Here is a 25064-nt window from a genome sequence, read left to right as displayed (position 1 = left end):
TTTGTGGACGTCGGAGAAATTATATGGACTGATCAGTGGCTCTCTCTCACTCCCTCCCTATCACTCGCATGCTTTTGACCCATCCGGGAGCCCGGGAACACATTTTTGGAGGTCAATTTTTTGTGTACTGGTCGGGATTCAAACCGTCCACCCTCCGGTTACTGGTCCAACTCCTTAACCAGTAGCCCACAAACCAGTGCACAAGCATATACGAACACACACACACACATAAACCAGGAAATGTAAAATAACAAAAAATATAATAAATAAATATTACATTGTGGTGGTTAGCATAATTCACCCACGGAACTATGGGTGGGGGGCGTGTTTAGCACGGACTCTTTTAGCAGACGGAACGACCGTCTCAGTTCAGTTCTGTTGGTTTTTGGAATGTACTGGTTTTCAAGTTGGTGACCCCGACGTAGGTCTCGCTGAAGCTTCAGGGACCAAAACGAACATGGCGAATAACGCTTTTATCAAGTTGCCGGAGTTCTGGGAGTTTTCACCGATGGCGTGGTTCGCGCAGACAGAGGCACAGTTCGCCATCCGTGACGTCACGGACGACACCGCACGCTATTACCACGACGTATCGGCGCTGGGGAGATCCACTGTGACCCGCGCGGCGAATTTCATAGCGAATCCCCCGAACCAGGGCAAGTACAGAGACCTCAAAGACCTCTTGAAGACTTTTGAGCTGTCGCAGTCAGAGCGGGCCCAACGGTTGTTGGCTATTCGGGGCCTCGGGGACAGCAAACCCTCTGAGCATATGGAGATGATGCTCAACCTGCTGGGTGCTGAAGAGCCTAACTTCCTCTTCATGGAGCTGTTCCTCCAACACATGCCACCGCAGGTCCGGACGGCGCTCGCGGGCACGAGGATTACCGAGCCATGCGCGTTGGCAGAAGAAGCAGACCGGTTTTTCCAGGCTGCTCAGAGTTTCGTACCCGAGGTGCTAGCCCCAACATGCAGTGTCTACCCCCCGGACAATGACGGACTAGCTAACAGAGCCCCAGTGGCCGCCAAGGGCCGCGCCAGCACAGGTATGTGCTATTTTCAATAGGCAAAGAGGAGCCAGTCCCCGTGCGATTTCAAACCGACGGGAAACGCCAAGGCTTGTGCTCATTAGTGGCCGTGAGTGCAGGCGCGTCAACCTGGCTATTGTTCATCAGGGACACTCTCTCCGGCCGCAAGTTTCTTTGCAACACCGGCGCTCAGAGAAGCGTCCTGCCGGCTACAGCGGAGGACACCGCGCTTGGCGTCCATGGTCCACAGTTGAGGTCCGCTAACGACACACCCATCCGCACATATGGTACAAAGACTGAGGACCTGTGTTTTGGAGGCCAGTGATTCAGGTGGGATTTCGTCACGGCCGACATCTCCTTTCCCCTCCTCGGCGCGGATTTCCTTTGTGCGCACAATCTGCTAGTAGACGTCAAAAACAACCGCCTGGTGGACACACGGACGTTCTCCTCGTTTGCATGTGACCGCGGTCAAGCAGCTTACAGCGGGCTCTCCAGCTTCCTCTCAGAGAGGGACGAATATCCACGCCTGCTCAGGGAGTTCCCCGGTATAACCTGACCTACCTTTTTCGCGGTCCCGACGAAACATGGTGTAGAGCATCATATAGACACCAAAGGCCCTCCCGTCTATGCTAGGGCCCGACGACTTAACCCCGACAGGCTGAAGGTCGCTAGGTCGGAGTTCGCCAACATGGAGCGCCTGGGCATCATCCGCCGCTCAGACAGCCCCTAGGCCTCACCCCTCCAAATCGTTCCCAAGCCAGACGGTGGGTGGCGACCTTGTGGGGATTACCGCCGCCTGAATGACGTTACCACGCCCGACCGCTACCCAATCCCGCACTTCCAGGACTTCTCAGCACACCTGGCAGGCAAGCGGGTCTTCCCGAAGATGGACCTGGTGCACGGTTACCACCAGGTACCAGTGCATCCCTCGGACATCGCCAAGACGGCAGTAGTGACACTTTTCGGGTTATTTGAGTTCCTGCATATGCCGTTCGGACTCAAAAACGCCGCTCAGACCTTCCAGCGGTTAATGGACTCGGCGCTCAGGGGGATGCCTTTCGTCTTCGTATATTTGGACGACATCCTGGTCGCCAGCTACTCCGAAAAGGAGTAGCTGGCGCACCAGGGTCACCTACGCGCCCTCTTCATGAGGCTCGACCAGCACGGACTGATCATCAACCCGGCAAAGTGCCTGTTCGGGTTGTCCTCCATCCACTTCCTGGGGCATCTCATCAACAAAGATGGGGCCGCCCCTCTTCCATCGAAAGTGGAGGCGATTTCTGCTTTCCCCCGCCCGCACACAGCTCGAGCTCCGAGAATTTCTGGGGATGGTGACGTTTTACCACCGGTTCATCCGCCAGGCGGCTCAAGTCATGCGCCCGCTGTATGGGGCTCTCAAGGACAAGTTCGCTGGCCAGGCTGTCGACTGGACGGCGGAGAGGGCGAAGGCATTCGAGGCCACGAAGGCCGCCTTGGGCCAGGCCACCACGTTGGCCCATCAGTCACATAATGCCCCCATCGCCATCACCACCGACGTGTCTGACTACGCCGTTGGCGCGGTGCACGAACAATGGGTCGATGGTGCCTGGCAGCCACTCGCCTTTTTCAGTTGCCAGTTGACCCCCAGGGAGCGCACATACAGCACGTTTGACAGGGAACTCCTTGGACTCTGGCTGGCGATCCGCCACTTCCGGTTCCTCCTGGAAGGCCGAGAGTTTGCGGCTTTCGTGGACCACAAGCTGCTAACATTCTGCATGTCCAAGGTGGCGGAACCGTGGTCTGCCCGCCAGCAGCGCCAGCTTTCGTACATCTCCGAGTACACCACGGACATCCGACACATTGCTGGCAAGTCCAACGTGGTCGCAGACTGCCTCTCCAGAACAGTCATCGGAGCCGTCCAACTGGGCCTGGATTACGTCCGTATGAGCGCGGACCAGGCCTCCGACCATGGGGTCCAGAACCTGAGGAATTCGGATACGGGTTTGCGCCTGGAGATCGCGGTGGCCAGCTCAGACGTGAGGCTATGGTGCGACGTCCCCACGGGCCAGCCTCGACCGCTGGTCCCGGTGACCTGCCGCCGGCCAGTTTTTGAGGCGTTGCATGGCCTTTCCCACCCCGGCAGGAAGCCATCGGTGAAATTGGTTTCCCAGAGGTTTGTGTGGCAGGGCCTTAGAAAGGGCGTTAGTGCTTGGGTCAGCTCATGCGTTGACTGTCAACGGTCCAAGATGCACCGCCATATTAAGGCCTCCTTTGGAGAGTTTACTGTTCCCAAGAGGAGGTTCGACCACGTCAACCTGGTTGGACCGCATCCCTCCTCTCACGGGTTTACCTACCTCTTCACCATGGTCGACAGGACGACCCGCTGGCCTGAAGCTGTTCCCCTCTCCTCGACGTCGGCTTCTGACGTGGCGCGCGCGTTCATTGGCATGTGGGTCGCGCGCTTTGGGACTCCTTCAGACCTTTCCTCAGACCGGGGCTCGCAGTTCACCTCGGAACTTTGGAATGCGGTGGCTGAGGGGTTGGGGGTCAAGCTGCACCACACTACCGCCTATCACCCCCAGGCAAATGGCTTGTGCGAACGTTTCCACCGTTCCATGACGGCGACTGGGTGGATAGGCTGCCATGGGTAATGCTCGGCCTCAGGTGTGCCCCTAAGGAGGACCTGCAGTCCTCATCGGCAGAGCTGGTCTACAGGCAGGCCCTACGAGTGCCAGGGGATTTTATTCCTGACGCCTCGTTTCCATGGCCGGCGGCTAAACAACGTTCCTCTCTCCTGGAAACCGCCAAGGTTTTCGCGCCCGTTCCCACGTCGCAACATGGCACCCCCACTTTCCGCATGCCCTCCGATCTGCGCGCGGTGGACTATGTCTTTATTCGCCACGACGCCCACCGTGGTCCCCTACGCCCTCCTTACGATGGCCAGCTCAGGGTTTTACGCCGCGGCGACAAGTGCCTGGTGGTAGACGTCGGGGGTAGGCCTGAGACCGTTTCCGGGGATAGGATTAAGCCAGCTAACTTGGACGTTTCCAGACAGGTGGAGGTGGCGCAACCCCCACGACGGGGACGTCCGCCTGCACCGCACCCCATGCTGGCCGTTGAGACTCCCTCGACCTCGTTGACTGCCGGGACGTCCGAGTTGGTGGACGGCACCGACGTGCCTGCTGCTTCCTCTGCCTCGGCCCCTGTCATCCGCTCGCGAAGGGGTCGGGTCGTCGCCCCTTCCCGTCACAAGGACTTTGACTATGGGTGAATTCTGGGGGGGCTTGTGTGGTGGTTAACATAATTCACCCACGGAACTATGGGTGGGGGGTGTGTCTAGCACGGACTCTTTTAGCAGACGGAACGACCGTCTCAGTTCAGTCCTGTTGGTTTTTGGAATGTACTGGTTTTCAAGTTGTTAATTAAAACTCAGTGCTGGATACTCCGCCTCCGAGTCCCGTCTCTCGGCACTACAACATCATGTATACATTTCCTGCACCCAAGGACGTTTCAAGGAATTTGGGGGCCCCAAGCAAGACTTCCGAGCGGGGGGAGGGGGGGAGAGTGCATACTACAGTGAGAGTTTCAATGCGGGCTATCAATTAATCGCCTGTCCCCTGCCTTATCCGTTCCATTTGGGAACATGTTTGGTAAACATGTTTTGTTTCGCTTGTCTCATATAATTTAATTAATTAAGGGCGCCACCAGATGGCGCCTTCAACACATTTGCCGCCCTAGGACTAGGTCGCCTATGCCGATCGCCCATCAGTTTGTCGTTGGGGCCCGAGGCCAGCTCGGGGCCCCAAGCAATTGCTTGGTTTGCTTGCCTTCTCGCGACGGGCCTACCTGCACCTTACATAGGCGGCCAAATGACGTCCAAAAATGTACCCAGTTCAAAGGTGAAATGCTACAGCTACAAGAAAACTAATGGTAAAGAAAACACCTTGAAATATTAAGAAGTAGTATAAAAAGACGTCTAAAATTAGTCTACATTACTACTATACTATAAATAGCCCTTACACGGAGATCCGACAGACGTCAACATTAGACGTCGAAAAAAAGACGTTGCCTGGTGTTACAGAACAACCCATTCAGTGGACCCAAATTTGAAGACCAATAATGACACAGAAAAGACGTCACTCCGACGACGCATTGCACAGTGGGACCATTGGCGCGTTCACATCGCTGGGGATGTATATATATATATATATAAATATATATATATATATATACACATACATACATACATACATACATACATATATTATTTATATATTTATTTATTTAGTATATATGGAGACCAACAGACCTCCTCGAAGCAACAAAATAAATAAATAAATGATCTGCTGCAAAAATTGGAGTATCCATAATACAAAGCATTGACCCTTTGTTACATTTGAGGTTTTGACATATAAATAAAATAGGGTGCACTGCACTATCTGCGCACACCCCTTCTGAAGCTCTCTCTCTCTCTAGCTCTCTCTATCTCCCTCTCTCTCTCTCTGGGCCCTATCTTACACCCAGTGCGACTTCCTACACCGACGCATGTATTGTTGCTAATTTGCAGAACTGCAACGTAAGCTTACACAGCAGTAGGCTATACACAGCACAAACATGCAAATGATTTGGTTAGTTTCAATTTTATGATGATGATGTGGATTGTGGAAAAAAAAGATCCATAGGGTCTGCATGAATGAACAATGTAGTAGGCTATGCCATGAGTTAAAATAATAATAACAATAATAAACTCAAGCAAAGTAGGCTATATCCCAGCCTTCCAAAACAAAATCTCGTTCTAGGGTAAATGATAGCGTTGGTTAAATTATTTGGGAAAGAACAGCTGATACAGCGGTAATAATATGTACTTCTAAATCAATGCATCTGCAAACACCGTAGAGCAAACACATATTTCCTTGACACAGACGTTGTGTACAAGCCCATAACTTTTAGGATTGATGAGTATTTGATTGTGAGAAATCATTGTTTTACCGCGATTGAGTGTTTAAAAGAATATGTGTTATGTTTTCTTCATCGAAATTTGCATGACGACTCAGAATTTCTGAAGTTGTAGAAGAAAACACTATTCCATTTGTGAATTAGGCCATATTATTTGGCCATAAACGGAGCCATTTGAAGTTAGTACATCATGTGGTCATGCAGCTGTCTCATCGGAGACTGCAAACGCGCTGTCAAAATATCAACTGATGTTGAAATGCGCTCATGGCTCTGAAAAGGGATGGGAGATGGCACTCTCATTGGTTTACTGCATGTTACTCCTAAAATACACCTAAAGGTATTCAGACCAACCTATTTTAGATTTGTGTGGGGCGCAAGAGTCATTTATCCGTTGATATAATAGCAACAGTGCCAGAGATCCGCCCACAAAGCTACTTCCATTTCACACTTTTCACTTGATTTCAGACCATTAAGTAGGGCCCTCTCTCTCTCTCTCTCTCTCTCTCTCTCTCTCTCTCTCTCTCTCTCTCTCTCTCTCTCTCTCTCTCTCTCTCTCTCTCTCTCTCTCTCTCTCTCTCTCTCTCTCTCGTTTCGTTCTGTGGAGCACAAAAAAGTCAGTGAAACGCTCCCATTCAAAATGCATGGGTTTACATTTCGTTCTGTGGAAGACTAAAAAAACGGAGAAACGCTCCCATTCCCATATTATATATATATATATATATATATATATATATATATATATATATGTGTGTGTATTCACGGATCCCTGTGAGACCAGGATGACTCGATCGTTGAAATGTGGATCTGTGTGTGTGCCACGGAATATGAGTGTCATCAACTTGCATTGGAGCAAAATCCGTGGGCATATCACAGACAATTCAAGTTATTCTGTGAGGCCACCATGGATTTTGAGTTAAGCGCCCGTGGTCATTTCACTGATTCCTGTGAGACCAGTGGTCTGTACTACGAACCTCGATTAGTGGGTTAGCGAGGTATGGTGCGCTCAAAGCCTGGGTTAGCTGTGACACGAAAGCCGATCTTTTAGCGTCGCTGTATCACCATGGTGACTTATGCTGTCAACCAAACCTGGTCGGGAGCAGGTTTTCAGCTAAGTCTATCAGTTAAGATCAGCGTGCGCAGCTTCCTAGCCCCTCCTTCGACAATGGCGTCACCATTTGTGGGTGTTTCCGTGGACCTCGGAGCCTGTTTCATATAGTGGTTTCTCCGACAGAGGCTCTTTCGGGACCGATCCCTAAGCATTGCCTGAGAATATTCTTTACGAGAGATACAGGTTCTCGTCAGAGGGTATTCACTATTTGATCGTCCTTGTTGGACCTTATGTAGACAATGCTTACTGTTGCGCATTGTGTCCCCATGAGAGAGTGGTGGAGTGGAGGTAGCGCGTCTGTCTTGAATTTCTGCGTGATGGGTTCGTCTCCCAAGTGACGTGCATTTATGTGAAGCTTAAAAGGTCCTAATTGTCTTGAATATGAAGTACTTATTCAAAGTTTATGGAATTATATTTTTATGCTTATTTCAAACTTGAAGCCATATTCACAAGGCCGTGCTGGCACCACATATATGGGGGTAAAAGGCATGATGATACACCGGCGAGATTTGAACCCCGGTTGCGGGCCTTATGATAATCCACTACGCCACCGCCGCTACCTCTCAGCAGATGAAAACATATGCCATACATTTCTTACATAGAGTGTATTTAAAGTGAATTACCTAAATTATAGAATAAGGCAGGTTGTACGTTGCTTATGCATTTTGAAATCATCATCACTCTGTTGGGATTAATATTGAACAATTCTGCATTTGGCAGTTATTTTGTATACAATATGCAGAATCTTTTCACTTATCCGCAAGGTGAGTGAAATGACGTGATAAACACCCCTTTCACGTGAACACGCATGGAACCTAAAGCGGAAAACCTGGCTCGACTAATCGAATCCTAAGTGAGCTTTGATCGCGAGTTGCCTCTCTGTCGATATGTTCAGCGAGGTTTGTAGTATACCTCACAGGTTGGTTTAGTGTTGTCATTGATGTGGCAATGTGTCGTTCCTGACTGCAGTTAATAATAACGTTGTTTTGTTACGCGTACAAGTTCCATGTTCCAGGTATGCGTTTCTATTCAGGACGCGTTCCCTTTAAGACACGCGGTTCCAATCGGCCTATCGCGTGACTCCAGGAAGTAAACTCATTTTGCGTCTAGCTGGTTCAGTGTTCCGTTGAAATATGTAAATCCAGAACAATTTAATCGCCAAGATCTTGTGCTTTACATAGCATCGTTGGTACGTATTCTGATTTAATTTTAAGGTAGTAATCACTATTTTGATAAGTTTGTATAGTTTTCATTGTAAGACACTTCTGATTTCTCTGCCCTTTATTTGTGTGTTGCAGTTTCACCTTTTCCCATGTGCGTCCAATAAACCTGTGGAAGTGAGATATACGTCTGCAGAGTCTTGGTGTTTTGGGAAAGAGTTTAGCTGGCCGTCAGGGTATTAACAGACATATCGAGGACGGCACAGTGAAACAACGGCTATATAGCAAGCAAGATAAATCGGAGCTAGTTGGAAGCCAGCCGACATGATGTCGTCACACGCATCCATGGGACGATCAACGGAGCATTCTCTACAGTCAAGGGCTACGGAGGAGAGTTCGCATGGAAGTACAGCAATACAGGAAAACCCGCACAGCGCATCGTTAAGGACACACTCGCAAGTATGTTGTTCAGAGAGATCAAGTTCATCATCAACGGGGTCTGCAGCAGTCAGAGCAAGAGCAAGAGCCGAAGCAGCTAAGGCACGGCTATCCTATGCTGAAGAGGAAGCTAATCTGAGGCTACAACAAGCTAAGTTGGAAGTGTCTTTAGAAATGCTCAAACATAAAAAAGAGGCTGCGGCAGCCATTGCTGAAGCAGAGGCATTTGAAGCTGCTGCTGATGTTAAGGTTGAGCGACATAGTTGTGACCTGAACATAGACTCTGTTCCTTTAGAAGCCTCACAACGCACAAAGCAGTATTTGCTTGATCAACTTAAAGAAAGGGATTCAGAATTAGTCATGTGATAACGGTGACACACGAGCAAAGACAGCGCCGGGCACTAGCCACGTGTCACCTCCACCACTAAAACCTGAAGCCAGTCCTTTCTATCCCCATCAGAACAATACTGCTCCACATTGTCTCGTCTCACAGCAGCCTTACATCAGCACATACGAGGACAGCCACGAGCCATTCAACAGGCTGCCTGGAGACATTCGTCTACCTCAAATCAAGTCCAGCGGTGAGCATGCTACTCCTGCACACCACTACAGACCACAAAATCATAACACCAGGCCTTTTCCCGCACGCCACGCCATACCACCAGACTGCAATGACGGCAGTTCACACATAAATGACTTTGTCAGGTATCTGGCCCGCCGTGAAGTCGTCGCTACAGGCTTGCTTCACTTCAATGACAAACCCCAAAACTACAGAGCATGGAAGCGTTCCTTTTTGACTGCCGTCGGCTTAAACCTGGAACCGAGCGAGGAGATGGATCTTCTACTAAAGTGGCTCGGGAAGGAGTCAGCCGAGCATATTGAACAGATAAGAGCCATACACATCAATCGGCCAGAAGCAGGACTGGCCATGGCATGGGAAAAGCTCGAGCTAAAATATGGCTCAGCCGAAGCAATAGAAAATGCTCTGTTCAAACGCACTGACAGCTTTCCAGAAATAATGAACTGAGATGGACCTAAGCTGACAAAGCTGGGCGATCTACCGATGGAACTGCAGGCTGCTAAAGCTGAAGGAGACTTACCAGGCCTAGCCTTCCTTGACACCGCGAGAGGCGTCAACCCAATTGTACAGAAACTCCCGTCTCGTCTCCGGGACAAGTGGGTGAACGTTGGCGCAGCCTACAAGCGTCAAAACCAAGTGAGCTACCCTCCTTTTGGCTTCTTTGTCGAATTTGTAAGCCAGCAGGCTCGCATTGCAAATTATCCAAGCTTCAGCCTCATCGGCTACACAGACACGGCCCCCAGAACAGAGAGGATAGGTGGAAGCCGAACAGACAGCGGGAAGTGTCCGTCCACAAGACAGATGTGTTACCCAGAGCCACATCTGACATGGGTGAGCCTCCAACAAGATACGGCGACGGCGACAAACTGTGTCTGTTGCACAAAAAGCCACATCCTCTCCGTAAGTGCCGAGCATTCAGAGAGAAGCCCATTGACGAGCGCAAAACACTCCTCAGAGAAAACAATGTGTGCTTTAAATGTCTCTCTTGCTCGTCTCACATAGCAAAGAATTGCAAACTAAATGTCCAGTGTTTCGAGTGTAAGAGCGACAGGCACAATACAGCGCTTCACCCTGGACCCGCACCCTGGCAGCAGGAGGCTGACCCTGCTTCTGAGTACGGCGGGGAGGAGAATCGAGCTTCACCACAGTCTCAGGTCACCAACAAATGCACGAAAGTCTGTGGTGGGGAACTCACAGATCGCTCCTGCTCGAAGATATGCCTCGTCAAAGTGTTTCCAGCCGGCCACAGAGAAAAAGCAGTGAAACTGTATGCGATCATTGACGAGCAGAGCAACAGGTCACTGGTTCGCCCACAGTTCTTTGACATGTTCAACGACCAAAGTCCAAGTGCTCCTTACACACTGAGAACATGTGCTGGAGTGAAGCAATCAACAGGCAGAAGGGCCCGTGGCTATGAAGTGGAGTCTCTGGACGGAACTGTTCGCGTCCCATTGCCAAGCCTCATAGAGTGTGACGACATACCGAACAACAGGGAGGCGATTCCGACCGCCGAAGTAGCTCTTCACCATGCTCATCTAAGTTCAGTGGCACAGCTCATCCCAGACATTGACCCACAAGCCCCCATTATGCTTCTATTGGGACGGGACATTATCAGAGTACATAAAGTCCGCAAACAGGTGAATGGCCCTCACAACCTGCCTTACGCACAGAAGTTAGACCTGGGTGGGTCATTGTTGGAAATGTTTGCCTAGGTAATGTCCATAGACCGCTGACTATTAGCACATTCCACACAAACACCATAGAGCTGCAACGGCCCACTCTCTTTGACACGTGCCCCAACGTGTTCCATGTGAAAGAGAGGTTCAGTGAAACCCAAGCCACCAGTGAGCCTCCAGCGTATTCTGAGAGCATTTACGACCTTGTTGACCCGAGCACAGACCCAGACATCCGCCCTCTGGTTTCTGACTTAAACACCACAGCCTCACACAAGCAGCTGGATTCACTGCTAAGTTTTCTACCTGGAAGTCATTAACTCGAGCAATCACTTGCCTTGTTCACATAGCCTGTCATTCCAAGACAGATCACGGAGAGAACAGAGTATGCAAGGGCTGGCATTACTGCAAAGCTGAATTCACAGTCGAAGAATCAGAGAAAGCGTCAGCTGTAATCATCCAAGCAGTTCAACAAGAAGTCTACAGCCAAGAGATGAAGTGCATTCAAAAACAAGAAAAGATGCCAAAAGCAAGCCCTCTCAGAAATCTGGACCCGTTCATTGACACACGTGGCCTTCTCAGAATTGGAGGCCGTCTTCATCATTCAAGTCTTGATCAGAGTGAAAAGACTCCCCTGATTATTCCTGGCCAGCATCACATCACCACTTTGCTCATCAGACACCACCACGAGCAAATCCACCATCAAGGCCGTCACTTTACAGAGGGGGCAGTCCGTTCAGCTGGCCTTTGGATAGTGGGAGGGAAGAAAAGAGTAAGCAGCATTATCCACCAATGCATAATATGCAGAAGGCTCAGAGCTCCACTCAGCATCCAGAAAATGGCTTACTTGCCAGCCGATCGTCTGTCAACGGATCCTCCATTCTCCAGCGTGGGTCTCGATGTGTTCGGCCCATGGAACGTCTCCTCACGTAAAACCAGAGGCGGCTTTGCTCAAAGTAAAAGGTGGGCAGTGATCTTTACGTGCATGAGCATAAGAGCTGTGCACATTGAAGTCATTGAATCCCTCGACACCTCTAGCTTCATTAACGCGCTACGGCGCTTCCTTTCAGTGCGCAGGCCAGTCAAACACATTCGCTCTGACCGCGGCACGAACTTAATCAGCGCCTGTAAAGAACTGAAGATAGCCTCAAACATTAACGGCACTGCAGTGAAGACTTACCTCTCAGACAAGGGCTGCACCTGGTCCTTTAATCCCCCACATGCATCCCATTGTGGTGGATCATGGGAGAGAATGATAGGGCTGGCGAGGAGAATTCTGGACGCAATGTTCCTCCAGCTGAAAGACAAGCTCACCCACAAAGTGCTGGTGACCTTCATGGCAGAAGTCGCAGCGATCATCAACGCCAGGCCACTTGTTCCAATGACTATGGACCCTGATGACTCGTTCATTCTCACGCCAGCTGCTCTTCTCACACAAAAGACGAACATTGTTCCTGCTCCTGCGGGTGAGTTTGGAGTTGCTGACCTCTACAAGTCCCAGTGGCGACAGGTTCAGCACCTGTCCAACACCTTCTGGGATCGCTGGAGGAAGCAATTTCTCCCAACATTGCAGGCCCACAAGAACTGGCAGTCCACTCAGCCAAACATTCAGCCTGGAAGTGTTGTCCTCCTTAAGAACAGCCAAGCACCTAGGAATGAATGGCCTCTTGGACTGATTACACAGGCCTTCCCTAGCAAGGATGGGGAAGTGCACCAGGTTGAGGTGAAGATCATCAAACCAGGTGGGACTAGCCTCTTTCTCAGGCCAGTCAATGAAATAGTTCTCCTTTTACCTCCAGAGGCACAGTAAATGGACTGTTTAGTAAATGGACTGTTTTACAAAAAAAAAAAAAAAGGATGGGCTGTGCGTTGACTGTGGGGTGACGTGTATCCACATCAGGCGGGGAGTGTATTGTTACGCGTACAAGTTCCATGTTGCAGGTATGCGTTTCTAATCAGGACGCGTTCCCTTTAAGACACGCGGTTCCAATCGGCCTATCGCGTGACTCCAGGAAGTAAACTCATTTTGCGTCTAGCTGGTTCAGTGTTCCGTTGAAATATTTAAATCCAGAACAATTTAATTACATCCGCTAAAATCTTGTGCTTTACATAGCATCGTTGGTACGTATTCTGATTTAATTTTAAGGTAGTAATCACTATTTTGACAAGTTTGTATAGTTTTCATTGTAAGACACTTCTGATTTCTCTGCCCTTTATTTGTGTGTTGCAGTTTCACCTTTTCCCATGTGCGTCCAATAAACCTGTGGAAGTGAGATATACGTCTGCAGAGTCTTGGTGTTTTGGGAAAGAGTTTAGCTGGCCGTCAGGGTATTAACAGACATATCGAGGACGGCACAAACGTTGTCCTCATATTTAAATAAAAAACACAGTATGTCAGAAAGTGAATCGTGATTGCTCTGTGGTAAACATAACGCTGCCAATCGTTGAGTTCAGTGGTAGGGATAACTCACTAGCTGACATAACGTTTGCAGTAAATATTTGCATGGTAGCAGCGAGCCAAACCAAACAGAAGTTGCTGTTACACTCTAGGTGTAACAGCAACTACCATGGCTGGTTAAAACATTTTGGCTACCAATCAAAATCCTCGATTTAGAATAGGACTAACCCTAACCTCACTGTTGATCTCCTGTGTTGTTGTTAGCTATATTGTCTATTGTTAATATAATTGTATGTCTCAGTCACCCATATCTTTAATATAACATTAAGCTACGCTTTCTGTTGTCCAACACAACAATTGTGTTGGACACAATCTCTACTGCTCTCACTCACGTTTCCACCATTCACTTCATGCAACAAGTAAGCTCTGGAGAGACCTCTCTGTGAGTGAGACTTGGTTGGACACACTAACAAACTGACAGGATCTATCGGAAGCAAAATGAGCAAGTTGTATTTCTCTGTGGGAATCCTTCACCCTGTAATAGAATGAAGTTTTAGCAGAAATAAGCACTTTAAAAACACGTACATTGATGAGCTGTAATTGCCGTGAATGGATTACATAGCCGCCTGTTTTCCTTGGTTACGGCTTTGTTCTCGCTCAATACTTGACAATAAATGCCAACAGTGTTGTCTGCATTATGCCCTTGGACATAATATTAACGAAAAAAATGGTTGTGGTTGGAAAACCCTGAAGTTATCAGGGTTTTGGATATTTCACTTTTTCTATTCTTCTGTATCTATTTGTGATGGACATGTATTTTGAGGCACGTTTGTTACGTTAAATACTGAAATATGTGTAGTGTTGACCTTAATACCATCATGTGTGTTGAGTTGTATACTGACTCAAGAGTTGTGTTTACCTTGATACCATCATGTGTGTTGTGTTGTATACTGACTGATGCGTTGTGTTTACCTTGATACCATCATGTGTGTTGTGTTGTATACTGACTGATGCGTTGTGTTTACCTTGATACCATCATGTGTGTTGTGTTGTATACTGACTGATGCGTTGTGTTTACCTTGATACCATCATGTGTGTTGAGTTGTATACTGACTGATGCGTTGTGTTTACCTTGATACCATCGTGTGTTGTGTTGTATACTGGCTGATGCGTTGTGTTTACCTTGATACCATCATGTGTGTTGTGTTGTATACTGACTGATGCGTTGTGTTTACCTTGATACCATCATGTGTGTTGTGTTGTATACTGACTGATGCGTTGTGTTTACCTTGATACCATCATGTGTGTTGTATACTGACTGATGCGTTGTGTTTACCTTGATACCATCATGTGTGTTGTGTTGTATACTGACTGATGCGTTGTGTTTACCTTGATACCATCCTGCCAGAGATGTTCTCTCTGGAGGCGCTCCGCCTCACAAGCTAACCTCTGCACATCAAAAGGGAAAACACAGAAACACAAAAAAACAGAACCATAACGTTGAACAATACCAATTATCATTAAAAAAGTAATTCTAACCGGGATTACATGGTCATTTGTGTGGACAGTTTATAATAAACTCTAATAATGTCTTATCAGAGTTTCTATGTTACATTTAAACAGTCACATTGCTGTCCAGAAATATAAAAACAGGTCTATGGGAACTTGAAGCTAGAAGCATGACACAAATTTCAAAAGCAATCTTAAAACTTCAAGTAAAACAATGATTTGTGTAAAATGTATAACATGAGCTGACTTACATCCAGAGCTTTGCGCTTCTTAGCCAGAAGCTTTTCTATGTCAGACGCCACCTTCTCTACAATCTCGCGGGGTTGATTCTTCACCAAGCTAAATTGTCGTCTCTTTTCATTATATATCTGTAAATTGCCATGAATACATAAGCACATCAGCACACTTGTTAATGCATTTTAATCTCATGTCAGCAATCCTGCTGCAGCACATAACAAATCATCATTAGTCCATCATTAATTAGCGTTCCTCTAATATGCCCCTTGTCCTCTGTAAAGCTGCAGTAGGGTGGATTCCAGAGTTGTAGATGAGAGCAGAAAATAGCAAGATTTTAAAAAAAATGAAAGCGCTCTGCTTTCTCTTCTTCCTCCGTACATTTCTCTGCTGTGGAGAAATGTTGCATTTCACACACCTGTGATTGACCACAAAATGGATGCCCCAAACAATTAGGGACAAGATGCTATTAGGGACGAGATAGAGTCAGAAATTTGCCATGAGCGGGCTAATGGCACAGTATTTTGAGTATCGAATCCAATATACTTACTACCACTTTAAACTAATTACACTCAAATAATAGCTTTCCATTCCTAGCTACTGCACCTTTGACTTCCAACACTCAATAAGGGAACGGCATATTCTTTCAGAAAAGAGGATCATCATGGCATCAATTTTGTCTCATATTGATCTAATTTAGTATTAGAAGCATTTCAAATAACTTGAAGCTTAAAATAACTCAGACAAATCTATAGTCAATGCTGGTCGATGGTGATTTCAATAATGTTATCAAGAAAAATCACATCCCATAAGTGATATATTCCACCAATACATAATGCTGGCCAGCTGAACCTTATTTTACCTTATACAAGAATCGTTCTGTCGACACTCCAAAAAAACCCTCCCTCTCCCCACCCAGGCAGCCGAGCTAGGCGTTAAGCTAGTTTGCGTTAAGATAGTTTGCTTTAAGCTAGATTGTGTTACGCTAGTTAGCGTTAAGCTAGTTTGCTTTAAGCTAGTTTGTGTTACGCTAGTTAGCGTCCCACAGTTGCATAGCCAGGTAAAGTGGACAGGTCTTTGTTTGTAAGGTTTGATTATTCTGAAAGTCTCCCGCAGAATGTCACAGAACACCTCAGTCATTTAATATTTGTAGATTCCTAAATGAATTAATTTAGCAGGAAGCCATTGACCCTGAGGGCTGAAGGTATTTAGGATTGGAAGAGGGCTGCATGTCAATAACAGTGATGCAGGTCATTAGATCAATCGTTTGCAGCATGAAATGTTTTTAATTTATCACCAAGCACTGTTTCAGAGGATGCTGTATGTGATAACCAGTGTTGTCGCAATAAATGATAATCTGCTTGTGGCATAGCGCTTTTGGATTGCAAACTGAGTGGGATGATTCCTCAACCAGTTTCTGCTTGTTTCGAGTGGAGGAGGGGATTACTGGAAATGAATGAAAAGCAAGTCCTTCATGTGGCCTGACCATCTGCTCTGCTGGCGCAAACCGAGAAGGACGCCATTGGCCCCCCTGTGTCTCCCCCCCACACAAACGCACACATAAACGCATACACACACACATGCACACATATATGCACACACGGACACACACAAACATATATACATACGTTGAATCTCTATGTTTCTGAACAAATAATACAATAAACATTTCTAGATATGGGTTTATCAACGTATGGGTTTGAATAAACTGCTTGTTGCGCTTTTGATGCCCTCTGCTGTTTTGAAGGAATATAATGGGGGCCGGCCGTACTCTGTATAAGAAATAACCCAAATTGGGATGTGGAACAATGAGCCTCATTTTTGTTCTGAATCTCCCCGCCCCCCAGTTAACGTATATATCCATATGCTTTTGTTTACGACCTATGGCCATCATGTCATTTTCTGAAGCATGCATACATATATCCTATATGTTACACATGAGCATTTTAAATGCATACAATATTATTAATGACCCCTGAAATAAATCCTGTGGAAGGAGCAGGACGCTGTGATGGGGAACATTAACGTTATACAATGTAAGCGATGTTCACGTTACTTAAGAGTTAATGGGTTCTATGTAAAGTGTAATTTATCCCCTTAATAGTGCACTTCAGTTGTTTATAAATGTATAGATATAACTCCATTATAGATAAATCGATTAATAGATTTAGATAGCCTCAAGTTCCATTCACTCATTCATTCAGAAATGGTCATGGAAAGCTGTGTATGTATGTATGTTATACCTCTACTGCCCATGAGCAGCTACAGAGAGCTAGACACTCGGTTCTCTTTAATATTTAAGAGGATGGGCTTTTTAATTTCAATAAATGTGGGGGCTCTAGCCCTACAGGAAGTGACTCACAAAGCCTCAGCAAATGCCAAATGATCCAACACGCATGTATGAGAATCTGAGCGATGAAATGCATATTCATTTTTTTGATCTCATTAGGGGTGTGGTGCGGACTGATTTTGACCATCGGACCCCAAAATTGTCTGCGGTTTTGGGGTCCGGGTCCCAAGGCGCCTCCTAGTTGATCAGTCTTTAGATTAATTCATAGCAATGCCTTGCGTTACCAATGCGTTTCAATGGAGCATTTGATGATGCTTTGTGAGCCTTGCGTATAGGACTAGAGCTCCAAATAGATTTAAATAGATGTATTTGCCCAGATTCGGGACCTGACATCTCTATCTTATTCAGAAGTCAAAAAAAAATCGTTGTATGACCTCTCAGGGAGGAATTGCATCCCTTCCGGTTGGGCTAGAACTAACAAATTGATTATCTTGTAAGTCCTTTAAGACCTCTTCAATATAGAAAAGACCCCATGTCTATAGCTTATACCCAAGGGTGCTAAACCCCTAGATCATCCACCAATTACATCACTTCCTGTTGGGCGAGATCCTCCAAACATATAATTTAGTAAAGTGTAATGCCCTCATTCTTGTAAAAGTGGTCAATAGGAGTAAAACGGGCCCCCCTATAATTTGCAACCATGAGGGGGGGCCTGGCTGTCACCCGTTGGCCAAGGTAACATGGCCTAGTGGAATTGTAGGCCACTAGGCGAACACACACACACACACACACACACACACACAATTTAAGAGCACACTAGTGTCTACTCACAAACTCAAAAATATGGTTTATAATTTAGACGATTTAAATACATTCCACATTCCATCTTTTGAAATTCTAAAACTATTATTCTGTTTATTTTACTCCTTATTCCTGTGAATATGCAGCTTGCCATGATCACCGCACTAAACAACAGAAATAACAGATATACACACGAGCCGGGAGTGCTGTTGTGTCTACACCTGAATATTCCCCATCCAGCAGAACCTAGTTTACGACAAAAACAAAACAATTCACGGCAACTCAGCTGTCAAACTTAACGTTGTTATGGCAACAAGCGACTTTGGAGTAAAAACCTGCTGAATAAATATTTAAATTAGTAAATGCTAACTAAATATGTGCACGATTAAGGTGATCCTCATCACTGCGTCCCGCTCCTATCACAGGAACAATAAATCTATAATTTCTGGGGTTGTTCAGAATATTGTGTTCATACAACATGTATATCTTCATGTATTAAATACAGGATATATGCATGCATGTTACACAAAATAAAATGATTACCATAGGTCAGAAATAAATGCATATGGATATGGAGATATATATATATATATATATATATATATATATATATATATATATATATATATATATATACATATACACGATGAGTGGGGGCTAGGGGATTCTGAACATAAATAATGCTTGTTGCGCCAAATTAGAAATACATCTTGTGTAATAAAATATATAAATTGGGTTATTTCTTAAGGACATTATAGCCTACCCCGATTCTATTCCTTTGAAACACTTTGTGCATCAAAAGCGCCACGAGCTCTTGTTACCATTGAGTTGATATCATGTATTGCGCTCGCCACTGACACAAACCACACACTCAAAGCTGACTGGCAAAAAAAAAAGCTATTAGATACACACAACCAGACAGGAAACACAAGACATTGTGTTTGGGTTGTTTACGTGCCTGAAATGAGTCTCAGAACACCACAAAAGAAAAAAAAAAGACAGCATCAATATTGAAACATGTAATCATCTCCCGGTTTGTGTCAGCTGCTGAGCTGTTACACAAACAGCGGGAAAATACAACAATTCAGTACACAGACCATTCTGCACGATGGAAGGCTCATTGTGTTTCAATGCGGCTCAACAACAACAGCCGTGGTGTGTCTAAGTACAAACCCCTTTCAGCTGCTGGGCTCCAGTGATGTGCTGGAACACTCTGTCAATCTCCTGCTCAATCCTCCTGCCCCAGTGCATGATCCTGTGGACAGACAGTTACATCCACACCCTTAACAAGGGAATAACCACGTCTATGCTCAACCTTAACCTAGGGTATGACATTTATTTTAAAGGATTTCTTGTCAGAAATGAAATTCAGCGCTGAAGACATGTCCATCCCTAAGCGACTACCTGTGCATGCTCTGCCTATGCACTAGTGTTGTCACAAATAATGCTGGACTTTCTTTCTTTGACACAATACCTTGAGAAATTTAAACAACATGGAGAGAATACAATTTCATAAGATTTGATTAGAAGATAAATATAACAAGGCTGTAACATGATTACAGTGTATGACAGCAGAATGGATATGGATGAAGAAATTTATCTTTTTGACAACACTTCCATGTAGTCATTGCTCATCAACAGACTTCTGAAAGGTACACCTATTTCTAAAGATAGCAAGCTAGTAACGTGTGTTGGAGGAATGGTTTGGGAGGGGGGTCTGAGGGGAGGCAGGGACTTCTTTAGTTAGATACATTCTAAATTTAACTTACTCTGGCGGGTCCCTCTAAACTGCCAACCATCGCTTTAATAGGAGTAAGGAAACCTTTGGAAAGTGCATGGACATATATGCTAACACATGTTATACCAAAGCTACCACAACAAATACTTGATCCGTTCCAAGGTTGTGCATTATTGTTTCCAATAACGGGACAATTATGCCTTCAAACAGTTTTAAGTCATTGCGCTAAAATACCAACATTAACAGAAACGGTCCAAAAGATCTATCAAACACATGTACAACTGACAACCTTTGGATTGTTGAGGTGGAAGGTTCTAACTGCTCAAGTAATATGAAGACACCAAAACACCTCGGCCGCCAGAGAGGCCAAGGTGTTTTTTAACCAGGCAGATCGTTAAGAACAAGTTCTTATTTACAGTGATGGCCTGACAAAAAGCACAGGCGGGGGGGCAGTGAGAAAGGATGGGTTAGAGAGGCCACAAAGAGCAGGATTAACCTAAGCCAATCATCATCAAATTTGGTGCAGTTAAAGGCACATGGGTCTCGATTAATTGCTATGAGGTTTATCCAGATTAGGATTCAGACTCCAGATTAGTCCATAGGGGGGCACTATAGCAATCGAAATGCTAACTTTGGAAGGTCATATTTCCTGACCACTTTGACCTCTGATAACTTTTCTCTCCTCACGATGGAGAAATACTCCTAAGGAACAGCTGTATCAGCTGTATAAACATGGCTGCCAGACAGCCAAAGAAGCCCAAGCAATTTAAGGTGCCTAAAGGCGGTGTAACTAAGGACAAAGAGGTCAAGATTGAGCCGGCTAAAGTTGATCCAAATAGGACAATAGGGGAACGAGGGTTGGGAGGAGGCACCACGGCGATGGTGCCTCATTGTCTCATTTCCTCACTGTCTTATTGGCGGGCAAAATTCTCTGGGCGGGCAAAGCAGAGAAAGAGGAGGCATGTCCCCGTATGACGACATACGGGGAAAATTCCAAATCGGAGCGTCTGAGCTTTGTTTTTTCAGCGGCAGAGCAGGATAACTAGTGCTTTTTTTACACCTAACGTCATTTCTAGCTACTAAGGGACCATAGGCAGGCTAGGGGAACTCATTAATGTTAGAAAACCTCATAAAGGGAAACTTGCATGCCATGGGACCTTTATAACATCAATCATTAGATGAGTTCCTGAATCAGTATGAGGGATGCCAGAATACATGGTCCAACACGGCCTACACTAGGACTAGTACACTGGTCACTTGGGTGTGAAAAAGACTGCGAAAGTATCCACAAATGTACACGTATGGAAAATCTGCTTCACCTCCATTATATAGTCTATGTCAGGGGTTTTCAAAGTATGAGAGAGTGAGCCCCCCCTCAGAGAAAAAAATTCAGCTGAGCCCCTCCCCAATTTTTTTTTCTAAATCCCTGTGTTTTGAAAGATCTTTTAATTATTTTACACATTTTAAACATCTGACCATATTTTAAACATCTCTGATCATATTTTAGCCTCCTTTTTAGCTCACCTCTACTTCAGTGGATGAATGAGTTTGCGTAGCTGTGTTTGAAATCGTTCCCCATCACGGACATAGTGCACTTATAGGGTGCTCGCCATTTTGTAGCGGTGTTCGAATTCTCAGTGGTAAATTTCACGCACTATAAAGTCGACTTAAAATACACAAAATTTGAGTGAACATACGATGCTCCCTCACGTTACTCCCGTATACCACAATGCAATGCGGTCGTGTTTTTCCGGAGGAGAAGAAGAAGCTGAATAATAACGAAAACGAATACATTTAATGATGGAGTCTCCGGCTTTCGTTTAAAATGTCAACAATTTATTTGGGATTTAACATAGAAAATATAACATTCAAAATTAATTTAAAAAAAACTTGATCAAGGAAATGTAACATTCAACATCAATACAACCTCCAGCTTTCCTCGCGGGTGCCCGGTTTGTTTACATGATGTTGGCGCATCTGTCTGCGTCACACAAATACCCGGCGCATTTACTGACGCAAAAGACGTTTAGAAATGTTCAGTGTAGTGTCCGAATTCTCGTTTGTTCGTTCCATATATAGTGCACTATATCATGAACACTATATAGGGAATAGTGAGTGAGTGAATAGGGAATGATTTCGAACACAGCGCGTCTTCGCTGTGAAGACGCGCTGTGTCTGTTTTTTGCGTTACTTTTTCTGGTTTATTTTTTTCTCACGTCGCGCCCCCCCTGAAGAACTCTGGCGCCCCCCAGGGGAGGCGCGCCTCACAGTTTGAAAACCACTGGTCTATGTTAAGTCAGTTTAACCTGTTTTATATAGTCTATGTCAAGTCATTTTAACCTGTATATATACAGTCTATGTTAAATCGGTTTAACCTGTATTATATACAGTCTATGTTTAGTCTAGGTCAGTTTAACACATTTGTGCCGGCTGCTGCGCGGCGCAACATTGTATGTACTAGATACAATGTTGCGCCGCGCAGCAGCCGGCACAAATGGGTTAACATAGTTTAAACTGTATTATACGTCTATCTGCGTTGGACCCGCAGTTCCTAATCTACTTTTTCGCTGTTGTATCGCTAAACAGCGATTTCAATCCATTGGGAACCTTTTGAAATGTGAGACGTCTATTGTTAGGCTATTATTTAGGGAAGGGTACTTTTCTTGTATTCATTTGGGCAGAAAGAGGACCAAACTCTGTGAAGAGGTGTGCTGCTGTCCGGGCGTTTCCTCAACGACGGGTAGCCTGCACACTTGTAGATACGGGACTCGAACCTTCTTTGATAGGTCCTCGACCCAGACCAGGGACCACGTCTTGAGTTGGACGCGACACAGTGCTGTGGTTAGGACCGTGGATATTTGTTCAATGTCCAATATGTTCATAACTAACATAACTAACAATAATAATAATTAAACCTATTATAATAAATATATTAATAAATATAAATACATAAATGGTTTGATATAGTTTAATAAATAAATCAATTTTTTGTGTTTTTTCAAAAGTAACTTCTATATATTTCAGCTGCCCTCTATTTCATATTTCCACATTTATTTATTTCAGGGTACTTTTATTTCATAATGCCAAATTTCTTTCCCAGCCCTTTTTTATTTCTATCCTTTATATTCAAATGAGTGTGACGTGGTAATCTCAGAGCAAAGCTGCCCGCCTACACTCCGGCGGGCAGCGGCTAGGCTCCGCCCACTCGATGAGGGGGGGGGGGCTTGGAGGTTTAAGTCCCCTGATTAAAACAAAGTTTGAATTATGAAATAAAAGTCCTTTGAATTAAATAAAAGTAGTAACACAGTATTTCTTTCAAAAAACGATTTATTTATTTAAACATATTGACTCATTTATATATTAATTTTAGCTCATATTTACTGCCTCATTTATTTATTTCAGGATTTATTTCATAACCATGTTTATTTATAATATTGGCATATTTATTTATTTATTTAATATTGACTCCAATGGCATTTGATAATTTCCGAGATGAAACATTCATTTTAACAATAGTTCATATGAAGTCGACCCTACATGCCGGGGGGATTACATTTACATTTACATTTACATTTAATGGTTACATAAATGGTTTGGATTACCAAACCATTTATTTAGCTATTGCAGAGTTTGTGTCTCGGGAGAAAGAAGTGAGCTCCATCCCATATGGCTGTGCATTTCTTTATATTTGTTTACATATTTAGCTGTTTTAGAGAGGGATTTTATAATGTGTCTGTATTCATGGCCACGTCATTGGGCTTTCTATCGATCTGTATCACTCAAATGATTCACATTTTACCAGAATCGGACTGAAAGGATTTAGAATGACTATAATATAACTGCCAATCATCTTTTTAATTACTGTATTCCTTCATGTTGTGTAAATAGCTAGATCAAAAATAATTGGCGCTATATGTAGCGGCATCAGAAGTTAAATCAGGACTTAACCCCCCTCCACACACCCAGTCAGAAACGTTTTCCCATGTCAAACATTCCAACGCGGCCAGTGCACACCACCACAATGGAATTCCATCTTTCCGCCAAAAAACCACAAGCACCGGCTGGTCACATTCCTGGCTTCTTCATCCCACAGAGAAGAAATCAATAATCAATCAATAATCAACAATAAATAAAACTCAATCTCTCCAGAGTTAAATGGCAATAAACTCTTTACAAGAGCTGCCAACACTAGCCATCATCAAACTAATCGTGGAGTCTTTCATTTCAATGTGCAATCCAGTACGATGAACAAAAACTGTATTTTTCATCGTCAAACCATCACCCATGACCAAAGAAGGGCATTATAATAATTATCCTCAACCTTTCCACCAGGAACTTGAGCCTTGTGTAAGGTGAGTAGTACCTTATCTTAGAGGGGACATGTTAAACCACCAGGTGTGAGTGTGATTAGCCTTACAAGCCGTTTAACAAAATCTGCCCCATGTGACATCACTAGGGGGCGTGTCCACCTAGATCTGTGCTGGATAGATGAGCAACGTTTACTTCAGTCCACCGGGTAGGCTGGTAGACTGATCTATCCAGCACAGATCTAGGTGGACACGCCCCCTAGTGATGTCACATGGGGCAGATTTTGGAAACGGCTTGTAAGGCTAATCACACTCACACCTGGTGGTTTAACATGTCCCCTTTAACACATTCACATGAACACTAGAGAACAGTCCTACACAAATATTAGGATTTCAACATCCCAGTGTGTCCATGCTGTGCATGTGCAGACCAGACTGGCTGTTTGGACACAGCCCAGTGTGTCTGGGCGGAACCGACGGTTCTACTTAGACACAAATGGATCTTAAAGAGCCGTGTGAATGACGGGTGTCTTTCTGAGGAGATTAAGGAGCCCACACCTTAGCTTCACGGAGACGACTCCCCCATTCGATGATTTTGACTTTGATTGACGGACAACTGAAAGGAGGAAGGAAAGCTTGTTCCCAAAGTGGTGCCTCAGGTGGTGTCACAGACGCTATAGGAACGTTCCTTTGGAAGGTGGAGTGGCTGACGGTTAAACAGCGCTCCGCTCTTCACTCCAGAAGGGTCCAGCAGCTGGAACAACACCTTGAGGTTTAGGAGATTACGATATGCATCTCTTCCTTTAGGACTTCTTACTTTAGGAAGAGATATGCAGTATACATCACAGATCGTTCTATCGATATAACACAG

General features: G+C 45.3%; 1 protein-coding gene across 1 annotated transcript in view; it reads right to left on the bottom strand.

The window, feature by feature from the left end:
* Window positions 1-25064, bottom strand: part of cacna2d2b (calcium channel, voltage-dependent, alpha 2/delta subunit 2b) — a gene marked incomplete at its 3' end in the record, with an annotated part of 56006 nt that overhangs the window by 28899 nt on the left and 2043 nt on the right. Inside the window, exons 2-4 of the mRNA XM_079742013.1 lie at window positions 19322-19403; window positions 15075-15191; window positions 14704-14763 (exon numbers count right to left, since the gene is read on the bottom strand). Coding sequence (XP_079598139.1) covers window positions 14704-14763; window positions 15075-15191; window positions 19322-19403 — 259 coding nt within the window. The remainder of the gene's footprint in view (window positions 1-14703; window positions 14764-15074; window positions 15192-19321; window positions 19404-25064) is intronic.

This window comes from Pollachius pollachius (genome assembly GCF_949987615.1).
Source record: "Pollachius pollachius genome assembly, chromosome: 8".
Classification (NCBI taxonomy): Eukaryota; Metazoa; Chordata; class Actinopteri; order Gadiformes; family Gadidae; genus Pollachius; species Pollachius pollachius.
The sequence above is the reverse complement of the archived record's forward strand: the minus strand, read 5'-3'. Positions and strand labels throughout refer to the sequence as shown.